Genomic DNA, 12,327 nt, shown 5'->3' on the forward strand with positions numbered 1-12,327 from the left:
TTGATGCTATTTTTGATTATGTTTGTTTTAATGTCCTCAGAATCTGCATTGCTGTGATGTCTTGAAATGCTTTATCTCCTGTCAGCAGAATAAATTTACCCTTGGGTACTAATAAAGAAACCTTGACGTAAGAGATGGGGGACTAAATCCACAGTCCTCCTTTTTAGTGGAAATGACTTCCAAAGTTCGGCCACAGGTAACATGAGCTATGAGCTCCAAAGGTGCAGTCTTTTCTGTATAAAATTGGCTTTTTGCGTTTACACAAATACTGTTTCCTTGCTGAGCTGTAACACAGGGAAGGTCACTCTAAAGAGATTAGAATAATAATTAAAAACATCACTTGATTTGTCTACCTCAAACCAATAAAGCCTCCTATTAACCTCAGCTGAACTGAATTAACAGTACTGAAGTGAAGTACAGTTTTGTACTTGTACTTTACTTGCGTATTTCTATGTATGCCACTTTATACTCAGACTCCATTTACTTTTCTGAGGGAAAGACTTTTACTTCAGCTGCCATACTAAAATGCTACTTGTGTTTTAATGCATATATGTATCATATAAATATGACAATGGCAGGGGCCCTGCTGCCACCGTAAGACATGCTTACATTTTTGATGCATTACGCCTCATTTCCACTTACTTGCATGTATGGAGACAAGGCAACCAGAAGTCCAGTCATTCCTATGGGAATCTCTGTGAAATCCGATGTGCCCGTGAAACTCTTCTCTTCTGTAATATTTTGGTCTGAATTTTGCCTTAAGTATGTTAAAAAAAAAATTTTTGCGGTGGATTTCAAAGAGCTAGCTTACAGGCTGCTAACTGGCTAACAGGCTGCAGTCAGATTGCCATTGTGACTTGTTTGGCTGTTTATACTTTTTGATAAATATTTCATGAAACATGCCACTTACCTGGCAGGTTACGTTTACTGGATGGCATAAAAAGGACAAAATTAGCCTCTCTCCCACAGCTACAGGTAGCTTCTATCAGCTTTCCATCCATCCGTAAAGTAATGAACTTCCTAGGGTTGGACACTAGAGGCATCATCTGATTCAATGGGTACTTTTACGATGTGGTATACTTAAAGGGGTCCCGTGGAGCTGCATTGTGTGTATCGTTGAGGTCAAGCAAATATGTTGGATGTATTTCCATCCTCATATGACATTTGTAAAGATGATTTCTAGAGTATTATAAATCCAGCATTCTTTACATCCACATTCACTGGCTGGCAGTCTTTTTCTCTGTGTTTGTTGGTGCATTGTTGCATATCTTGGTGTATAGAGTGCCACAGGAATGAGTCCTAAAACCCTGAAATGAGTCAGCAATTTACCACTCACAGTTCCCTCCTCAAAGTTAGTGGGTTTTTTTGAATTGGTTTTTGGTTAGATGCCTGACATAAGGTACCCTGGAAATCCAGAGTTCTCGCGAGAGCACAATTTGAATTTGGTCAGCGTGTCACTCTGGCAATCAGTAATGATGCTCATTACCCATGCCGTTGGAGCTGCACCAATTACATCGGTGTATCTGATATAGGCGGGAGAAACGAGCTAAACAGATGACACCAACACTGCGACGACGAAGTCCGGAACCAGTCAGTAAATATTGCAAGATGGCTACAGATGAACACCAGTTGTTTGAAACGGCTTTGGCCGCTATAATGAACGAGTTAGACTTGGCTTTTTCTCTAAAAGAGGAACAGAAGGCGGCGCTCGAGTCTCTCCTTTGCAAGAAGGCCGTTTTTGCTGTGTTGCCGACCGTATACGGCAAGAGTCTAATGTACCAGTTAGCTCCGCTGGTAGCTAAGCGTATATGTCACCCCCTGTATTGTTCTGATTGGTCGTAGTGTTATCCAATTGCGTGCAGCGATATTTACAAATGCACGCTTGGTGCCGCCCCTCGAGTTGGGCCATTTGCATTACTCATAGCCAGACCCTAAATCTTTCTAGATTTGGGTCCTGAATTTCCAGGTTAGATACAAGGTCTGTGGTTAACACAAACTTAAGAGACTTTGCCGTTTTGTTCTACAACATAAAATACGTCAGTATTTTAAAGTTTACTCGTGAAACTGTAAAGCTGAACACAGCTTTACAGTTTTGTAATGTTGGTGACAATCAGTCGTATAGTTTGTTTATACCCAAACTATATATAACGTTAGCTTTTTACTTCTGGTGATCGCATTTGGGCTTCAACAAAGTGGAAAGCTGTGTTCATTTGTGAAGATTATCTTACTGAACAAAACCTGTTGATATCAAATATTTGCTGATTTTCAACAGTATTCCAAATACAACAGAAAATTCCCGTATGACACAAAACATTGTAAAATATGTAGGCCCAAATAGCTCATAAACCAGGTTTTTTTCAGGCACTGTCAAAGGTTTGACAGTGCCTGAAAACAGGAGCAGCAGTAAAACTACCCCATATTTTAATCATTATTCCTTTATTCTATAAATAAATAAATACATTCATATGACAGGTAAGGTGTAATTATGTTTCTATTAGAGATGGGTCACGATTTTCGAATAGTCGTTTTATTTTTGAAAAATCGATTTTTTAATGCGACTATTACTATTCGCCGTCTTATTCACCCCCCCCCCCCTTATTTGACATGCAATTCAGCTCCGAACCGCACGAGGGCAGTCTAGGGTTGCTACAGCGGTGTGAGATGCTCTTCTACAAACAGGAGAAACGTGCAGAGACTACAGGCCTGAACTCGGGCGGAACATACGCGGAACGGACTCCGCGGAGGTCCGCGCGGACTCAAAGCGGACGTCCGCAAGGCCTGTGTGCGCAAAGCTCTGATTTTACGACCGCGCGGACTTATTGGAAAAATTGTCGAATACTTGCCACGATTTTCGAATAGAGCAAATTTTCACTCATTTCATGTTATGTTGCACTACTTTGAAGGATTTCTAGCAAGATTTTTTTTTCCCATAAGAAATCCACATTGCACTGTATTTTTCAGCAAACTTAAATTTAACTTTGTCCTTGAGCTTTAAATAAAAATATTTAACCAAATAGAATAATTGTATTTATTATCTGGGGACAGTTTATGCATTCCTATTTTTATTCTTCCAGAAACACAAATCTATTTTCCTTACTAAAACTGACTCTTTAATTATCTAGGCTAAGTAAACATAACTTAATTGATGTGGCTGAATAAATCCAGATTGGATTAGGAAAAGCACTCGTCAGTAAAAACAAACTAGTTAGACTCTGTATTTATTCACACAAAACATAATACATTTTCTTCAATAAGGCAACACAATACTGTATATACATACAATGATCTATATGTATACCATATTTAGATTTAATGTTGTTATTTCTTAACTAACAACATGTCATTCTTTACTATCACTAGCAAGTGTAAATAAATAGTTTAGCAAGTCATGTAAAAGAGTACCAGATGCGAAAACTTCAAGTCATACTATTAGTACATCCAATGCAACAATCCTTTACTCACTGTGGTATTTTGTGGTTAGTGATATATTTTAGCTGCAGTTCGATGACTTGCTGGAATATAAAATAACTTTTTTTTTAAGCTGTTAAAGGGGCCCTGTGGAGTTTTCTTGTAAACAAACAACGATTATGTATACATTCACTGTTACTCAGTGAAATACATCGTGTGTATCCTTCAGGTCTAACAGCAATGGCATTGGCAAGTCCATTTTTATAAGGATTTCAAATCCAATACTGTTTACATCATGTTTGAGAGCTTGTGGTCTTCTTCTACTTTTCCTTTCTGGCACATTGCTGCATTTCTTGTTGAATTACTGCCACCTGTTGGTCAGTGGAGTACCATGAAACCACACAGGAATGCGTACTGCATGTGCACCTTCGTTTGCGTGCACTAGACAAACTAAACAGGGACTCACTGAAGGAGAAACAGGTCCACAGCACCTCTAGAGGTCTGAAACTCCACAGGGAACCTTTACAACCTTCGACCTCAGTTAAAAAACAAACAGCAAAAACAGTATTTCGAAAAAAAAAAAAATCAAATATATTCCTTTTCACAAACAGCATCAACAGTAATCTCCATATTTCCCACTTGCATTATAAGGTACATTAACACTGACATCATCATTAGGTGCTGGAGTGAGTGTCATTCCTAAACAACATGAGGTGACTGCAGTATGAAATACATGGCTGTGACTTTAAAAAATGTGAAGACCAAAAACTTTTTTTTTTAGTGTTAAATGTCCTTCCAAGGTAATGAGCGTGTTGAACATGCTGTACAGAGTGACACAGAGTGAAATTGCTGTTAGCTTGTTACCCATTCTCTTCACAGCTGATAAGATTGTACAATCATTTACAAAAATATATTCTATTCTGCATTAACAAGTGACAGTAGTGATTAGTAATGGTTAAGACACTGATGAGACATTAAGTGACATCAACAAAACGCACAAAAAGCATAAGAAAATGACATCAAGCAATTGTACTATACCTCAAACCACTGTATACAAAGCTCACAATACAGTCTGCTCATACAATACATGAGCAGCACTAGATGTCCCCAATGCCCAGGGCTATGTCACTCAGCTGTTTCTGACCTGCTTCTGTTCATTTGAGGGTCACGTTTCTGGCACATTAACTGAAACAGGCCAACAGAGATGCTCTTTTGTCCCATTTGTCTGTGCAGCGTGACAAAAGCAAGTCTGAAATCAAGCCTTAAAACTGCTGCAACACAAGGGGCATCAAACACTGTTGGAATGTCAGGTAAGGTTGTTTTAGCGAAAAGAAAAAACACCACTGTAACTTGTCACTCTAAATATTGAACCCAAACCTCATTTAGCATTTATGAGCAGTAAATAAACAATTAATAAATGGTTTATAAGACACTATACTCTAGTTGTAGCAGATATATTAATTGTTTATAATGTCTTTGTTGTTACTTACCGTATGAAGCATTCATAATTTAATCAATGTTTGGTAATACACTATAACATAGCTGTAATCATACATTATCGTATTTACAGTAGTTTTAAAGACACCTTTAGATCATTTTAGTCCTGCTGTGTATGTATACAGTATACAGGTAATGTAAAAAGTTAAATGATTTATGATAACCATAAGCCAAGTAACAACACAAACATTCTGAATGGGTCCGATGCTGCATTCAAAGTGAACTCGTGTTCACAACATGGGATGTGTTTGCAAAGTTGTGAACTCGGAGCTCTATAAAAATTTCCACTTACTAGGTTGTGAATACCACAAGAGGGGGGCGTTCATATGGACTCTTCTCGTGAACACGGTAAACACGACCCCGTTTGAACGCGGCACAAGAGTATTTCCTGTTGCAATGTTTATGAATGCAGTAGCTGTCAATGAAAATATAAAAGAAGTTAAGATCATGACATCAGTGACAACATTTGAATTTTGCGTTGGTGCCAGACTTTGGTTTTAGTTCTACTGAAGTGAATGGGGCAGGCACAGCAAATCACTGTAATCCATCATATCTTTGTTGTTTCATCTTTGAATGAAAAATCTCTCCTCAAGATAAAAAACACACGTGATGCGCAGTGATGTTTTTAATCTGAACATGCATGTTTGTTTGGCTTGTTATTGGTCCCCAAACAGATCACAGATCTGTTTCAAGCCCCTGTTTGGTCCAAGATACCTAACGTTACATCATGATACATAGACAAGCTTGGTAAGTTCTTTAATGCTTTGTAGTATGTCTTAGTGATTTGCATGCATCCTAAATTTAGTCATCTAACATTAATTAGCTAGCTCACATATGTCATGACAGAAATTAAGCTAAAGAGGCTGTAACATTTCGACCCAAATTAATATAGGGCGACTGAGCAGAGATTGCTAGCTAACGTTAGCTTAACAAAGAGCAAATGCTAACTTAATTCAGTATTGGTAAACGAAGAAGGTCCAGATTTAAAATAATTTGGCAATTTAGCACCACCTCCTGACAAGTAAAGGAAACATTATCCAACATTATTCCTCCTTAATGTTATTCAAAATGAACAGTTTAGTAATGTACCCACTAACAACAGGGGCTTGAGCTGTAGCTTGATCCATTTGGAGACCAATACCAAGGAGAACAAACACACACATTTAGATAAAAAATGTCAGTCAACATCACCTAATGTGTGTTTTTGAATCTGGCAGAACAATTTTTCAGTCCAAGGTGAAACAACAAAGGGTTATAATGTGATGTGCTGAGCTGGCCCCACTGACTCCAATAGAACTGACACTCCAATAGAACTGAACACCAAAGTCTGGCTCCTACGCGAAATTCGAACACTGTCACTGATGTCATGTCCTTTTCTTCTTTTATAGTTTAGTAGCTGTTGGGAAGTAAAGAGGGACCAAAGCTGTTACCCTGGCAACAGAATGGCAATAAAACAGATATAGGTATGATTATATAATAATTAAACTACTTTTACTGTTATCAAACATTGATTAACTGCTGTTTCAGCAGTTAATTAATGTTTGATAGTGTATATAGTATGAAGCAGATATTCCTTTTACATATTTATGTTAGTATTTATTTTCTATTTTCATTTTCTATATATAGTGTTTTTTATATATACATATATATATATAGTTGTATAATGCATATACGTTTATATACTTTTTTGGGGGGGAATTCCACTAAGTGTAAATACAACTTAAATGTAAACATATACAAATATAATTATAAAACTGTATCATGACCCAATTTTCCTTTAGAGGATCAATTAAGTATTTCAAATTCAATTCATAGTTGTTAACAAATACATTAATAAACACACATTATAGTGTGTTATAACAATGTGTTATAAACCATTCATGATTATACTGATTATAAATGCTAATGTTACCCAAAATATGGTGTCTTTGACTGATAAGGCAATGCAGTGACTGTGGTTCAACACAAAAGAGTCACTCGTGTTTTTTAATGTGTTGGAAGTCAGCGCAACTTCCATAAGCATCACACTGATGAAATATTTACATTATTCCTCATGTCTCAACATAAACAACTAACACTAAACCTCAAAACCTGCACACACACACACACACACACACACGTACACACACACACACACACACACACATGAATACACACTAACAGACACATGCAGTAGGCAAGAGTATCTATCTTCACACCACATACTTGAACAGTTTCAGTGCAGTGGGCTGTATCTACTCACTGTTTAACCTGCTATGAAAAGATGTTTGAGGAGAGAAGTGAGTCAAATGATCTAAAGCAGCATGCATGTTGAGTAAACAGACGCTGCAAAGACACATATGCTGACAGCACCACTTTAGTGCAGCTGAAACAATTCGAGTCATACTTGATTTACTGATGGGTGGGCAATTAATCTGCTTAAATGTTGACAAACGCTTAACTTAAAAGACCAAAATTCACTTGTTCCAGCTTCTCAAATACGACTATCTGCTGGTTTTCTTTGTCTTCCACAAGAATAAACTGTGTTTCTTTTGGTTTTGGAACATGAGTCAAACAAAACAAGCTGTTTAAACATGTTAACTTGAGAACTAAATGGAAATGGTGATGAGCAAATCCACAAATTTATGTTTTTCAAAGATCAAATGATCAGTTCATGATACCATAAAAACAATTGTTAGTTACAGCCCTAGGCCTCTGTGTCCCAGTATGGCAGAAATGATAAAAAAAAATACCACTAAATATTACCCTTACACCTTATATGCTTCTGCTTTACAGAAGTAGGTTTTTAATCACATTTCTAGATCTCTTTATCACTGAATTTAAGCATTTTTTTTACTTTCAACACTGAACTGCAGGTCAGATATCTTATCATTAATGAGACTTCAATGTGCAGCAGGACAGTGCACTGATTACGGGGACTGTCCTTTAACCAGGAACGTCATGTTCAATCCCCCCTGACATCAACTCTCCCTCCTTCCAAAGTGACCTTAAGCAAGACACTGACTGAATCTCATTTCAGGAGAGTGTGTGAGTGCGCAAACTCTCAGCCCACTCACTCTTCTCTGTGTGATGTATCACCGTGTGCCCATCATGCGGAGGGACAGACCGAATCAAAGTGAGCACAGTGTTAAAATTGGAATGGTGGCAGCTTCATCTTCCGTTGCCATGGAAACCACACGCTTGGCATGACTGACCAGTCAGGCTGGAATTTGACTAAAATTTTTTTGATTAAAGACTAATTTGCTGATAGCTTTTCATCCACATTCCCCATCAGGCACAGTATTCCTTCACTTTATAGGCAGGTTTATGCCTTTACCTAGCAAAGACTGAGAGAGACGTTGCCTGGAGACGGCAATGATAAATGAGATTCACTTGCTGAATCTCTACCAGCTCCAGGAGTACTGCTCTGTGGTGGACCCTGACCCTCCAAACTCCCTGTGAAGCTATAAACATATTTCTCCTACTTGACGAACCGTACAGCATCACAAACACGGATGGAGAGAAGTCTCCAGGGTTCTGAAATGTTAAAAAATAAAAAATCAATAAAAAATCAAAGGAATCTTTTCCGGTGCACACATCTGCAGCTAAATTCATCAAAAGATTGAGTATACTCATCTTTGAGATATACACACACATGCACTGCAAACACGCACACACGCACACATCTCAGCTGTAGTTGTAGGTGAAGTTATACGAGCTAGGCTCCTTTGGCACGGGGGGCGGGGCCTCTGGGATGGTGATGTTCTCAAGGTCAAGGAGGCGGAGCTTCATCTCCATGCTGATGAGAGTATCTAGGTCACTGCGCGTCAGGTCACTGCCCATCTCTCTGCCCAGCAGCGCACACAGCCCGTCAGTCCAGATGCAGTACTGCCCCGCAAAACATCACACACACACACACACACACACACACACACACACAGAGGAACATACATAAACATTGAGAATGGTGTGTCAGTCACAATAGCTACACTGTGCCATGTGAGGGATATTACCAGATTCAAATCCAGATTCATGCGAATGTCAAACACGTAAGAAATTAAATTTGCATGGTTCTGACTGAGCAGCTATGTTAATTTTTTGGTGGTTACATAAGTAATACTACATCCAAGCTCTTTAGTTGGAGCAGCATTAACAACTATTCATGGCCACTGGGGGGCAGCACAACAAGTTGAAAGCACAACACTGACATATTACCTTCTTATAATGTGGTTATGGCGAACGTTAGCGTGTCCTCAGTTTCTGAAAAGTTGGTTCTTTTGCTAACATTCCCGCCCTACTACTGCATGTCACTAACTCGGCTTCTTCTCCGGAGCCTTTGTGCTCCACTGTCTCGCAGGTTACCTCGTATCGCAACTACACCTGGATCGTGTGACATGATTGTGCTGCTGCAGTGGTCCTGTCTGATGCCTCCCACTTCTACTGTTATTATACACATATGATTATGTCACATACATATATAAATATGTACTTACAATGTTGTAGCTATTGTCATTACTGCCTGTCCTGCATCTCTCTCTGTCTCAGTCTCTCTTTCTGTCTCATTGTGTCATACGGATTACTGTTAATTTATTATGTTGATCTGTTCTGTACAACATCTATTGCACGTCTGTCTGTCCTGGAAGAGGAATCCCTCCTCAGTTGCTCTTTCTGAGGTTTCTACCATTTTTTCCCCCGTTAAAGTTTTTTTGGGGGGAGTTTTTCCTTATCTGATGCGAGGGTCCAAAGGACAGAGGGATGACGTATGCTATAAAGCCCTCTGAGGCAAATTGTGATTTGTGATACTGGGCTTTTTAGATAACATTGAAATTGAAACAGATGCCCATGTACACATGCTGTAGATATGGAGAAACAGCTTAAAATTGAGGTGTGTTTCAGGGCCACCTGAGGAATGTACAATATTCACTATCCTTTTAGCTCTAATTTGGTCTCCACCAAGTACTGAAGGAAATATCCATCTCTTTAGCTGCTAAGAGCTCCAATTTAACTACACACAAACTGTCTCTGTCTGCTGTTTGGTTTTGGGTAGGTGGTGTGTTGTGGTTTTTTGGACCTTTTTGCTGAAAACAGATGCCTGCTGCCAACAAATTCTCACTTCCAACACATCAAATATAGACGCTTGGTCTGTTGCCCTACAAGCCAAACTATGACACTATAAGTACCCCTCCAGTGTCAGTTCTGGACACTCAGGGTCACTGTGTCAGTTTATGGTCATTGCGTGCACTGTGTCTTTTCCAAAGAAACTTCCATTTTCACAGGAAATGTACAGTTTCTGATTGTTAAATGTATATAGTCTCATTTCCACTTGATGCATCACATACTGTTGCTAAAAGGTGCCTTAGTGTGTCTGTATCTAACGCCGAGGGCCACTGACCAAGCGTCGGACTTTGACGAGTTGGAAGTGAGACTGTGTCGCTGTTGCAGCAGTAAGCATGGTTGATGAAAGCTGATGAACCAAAACACTAAAGAGAACCAAAATAATGAGCTAAAAGATGCTAAAATGGTGCTTAGAGCCTAGGGCAAGTGAGGAGTCGAGTGATATTTCTCTGTGGGCTCCTCACTAAAAGCGACTTCTCTCCAATTATACGTATTTGACCCATCGTTCAAATTAGTACTGAATAGTGCAGCTTTAAGTCACTGTTGCTAAACTTACCTCATATTTGTTGGGTGCAACAAAATTGAGTGTCTCATCGGGATCATAGAGGACAGAGAAGGCTAACTCCAGCACCTCCTGAGAGAAGCAAACAGGACAAACAACACACTAAGTGACAGCAAAGACTGAAAGAACGAACATGTGGCTAGAATGACAAGACAGAAAGATTGATGATTACTTTGTTTTGCTTCAGAGCACTTTTTTCTTTCATGTGAGGGCAGTCCTTTCCGGTCACCACGGACTTGATGTCAGAGACGGGGACTAGGAGAACATAAAAGAAACTTAATAACTAAGACGTTTATTAAGGTCAACCTACTGACAGATTCTGTGTGGTCTGCTGGTGAATGCCACATTACGTGTGTAATGAAAAGAGTTGGGAGTTGGAGCTACTTGAAGGAAAAAAAATCTTACTCTTGTCACTGAGTAGCTCAAAAGGCACTTCACCCTGGGGTGACTCATCAAGGTCTCCATAGTGCAGCACTTTGTGATTCAGGGAGAGTCTGCAGAACCAAAACTTCTCTACAAAAGAGGCAGGGAACATAATGCTTAGCTGATAATCAACAGCAGCAGATCTCCTTCGGTGGAGAAAAAGCAAAGTGATTGTAGCGATACTGTATGTACCTTGCCTTCGGCGGTTCCCCAGCTTGCGGAAACAGCTCCCCTCACAGAGCCGGTTGAGTCGCTGTTGCTTGATGAGCTCTAAGATCTCGGGCTGAATTCTCTCCCGCAGCTCTCTGGTGGACAAACACAGCATGAGCAACAGGGCCGAAAACACACGTGTATAATACTATACTTATAATTCATTATGATATATATTGACTTCAGACTGACATGATGGGAGGAGACTGGAAGTCGTCCTGACTCATTCTCTCTGACTGCCGCAGACGCAGGATCTCTGAATAGTTGAGGCCTCGAAGTTTATTTTTCAGCTGGTCTAAAGACGACGGCTTCATCGCCAGAGCCCTGGTGATCTGCTCACGGACCACCTGCATGACCTGCTCAGGGTTGAAGCACACACATGCATACACGGAATGATTGAAGAATAAAAAACATATCAGACTTCCTAAACATTAAAAGGTGATGGGCATGTATGTTTTTCTCATCAGTTGGCAAATCCACCTTTTTCAGATCTACCTGCATTGGTGTTTAGTGAACTGTGAAAACTGTTAAAGTTGTGATTCACAGAGCCATTATTTTCCCATTTAGAAACCCACACTCTGCTGAGAGACATCTTTCCTCATCGAAAGGCATTAATATTTCAAATAAATACTAGATGGTCCCAGGTGTTCTCTAACAATAGATTCCTTGTCCTGTTAAATAGATGTTTGCATGAGAAGTAATTTAACTGTGATCATTCGGACAAAGTACTTTCAATTGAAATCGACAGCATTAGGAATATAACTGTTATGCATTATTTAAACCAAAAACCTTTCAGCTGTCTGCGTCAGCGTGCTGCTCACTTACTCACACCACAGCAGAAGAACCTAGAAGTTACAGTAGTTTTTAATTGTGTTTAAATATGAAGTCTGACATCGCTCACTTTCATACTGAGCAAACCTCTGTATGAAACGTTGCTCCAGGATTCTTAGTTATGCTATTCATTCATTCATCAATTTATTCAAAACTTCTCTTTTTAAACTCTAACAGTTCTGGGTAGTGTCAGATGTAGCCATTTAATCTATTCCCAAAGTAGAGAATATTTTATTTTATAACAAGTTCAGTTCTATAAATATCTAATATGTGAGGTCTGGGTAAGGACGCAGGTACACAAT

General features: G+C 39.3%; 1 protein-coding gene across 4 annotated transcripts in view; it reads right to left on the reverse strand.

The window, feature by feature from the left end:
* Nucleotides 1-3,220: 3,220 nt before the first annotated feature.
* The window catches only part of elmo2 (engulfment and cell motility 2), a 35,836-nt gene continuing 26,729 nt past the window's right edge, over nucleotides 3,221-12,327 (reverse strand). For all 4 annotated transcript variants that reach the window (XM_049579404.1, XM_049579396.1, XM_049579379.1 and 1 more), the window contains 6 exons: nucleotides 11,387-11,550; nucleotides 11,177-11,289; nucleotides 10,967-11,074; nucleotides 10,734-10,816; nucleotides 10,556-10,633; nucleotides 3,221-8,772 (listed from right to left, as the gene is read on the reverse strand). In XM_049579404.1, the coding sequence (XP_049435361.1) occupies nucleotides 8,572-8,772; nucleotides 10,556-10,633; nucleotides 10,734-10,816; nucleotides 10,967-11,074; nucleotides 11,177-11,289; nucleotides 11,387-11,550 (747 nt within the window). In that variant the 3' untranslated portion in view covers nucleotides 3,221-8,571. The remainder of the gene's footprint in view (nucleotides 8,773-10,555; nucleotides 10,634-10,733; nucleotides 10,817-10,966; nucleotides 11,075-11,176; nucleotides 11,290-11,386; nucleotides 11,551-12,327) is intronic.

Source organism: Epinephelus fuscoguttatus, linkage group LG1, assembly GCF_011397635.1.
Source record: "Epinephelus fuscoguttatus linkage group LG1, E.fuscoguttatus.final_Chr_v1".
In the NCBI taxonomy this organism is placed as follows: Eukaryota; Metazoa; Chordata; class Actinopteri; order Perciformes; family Serranidae; genus Epinephelus; species Epinephelus fuscoguttatus.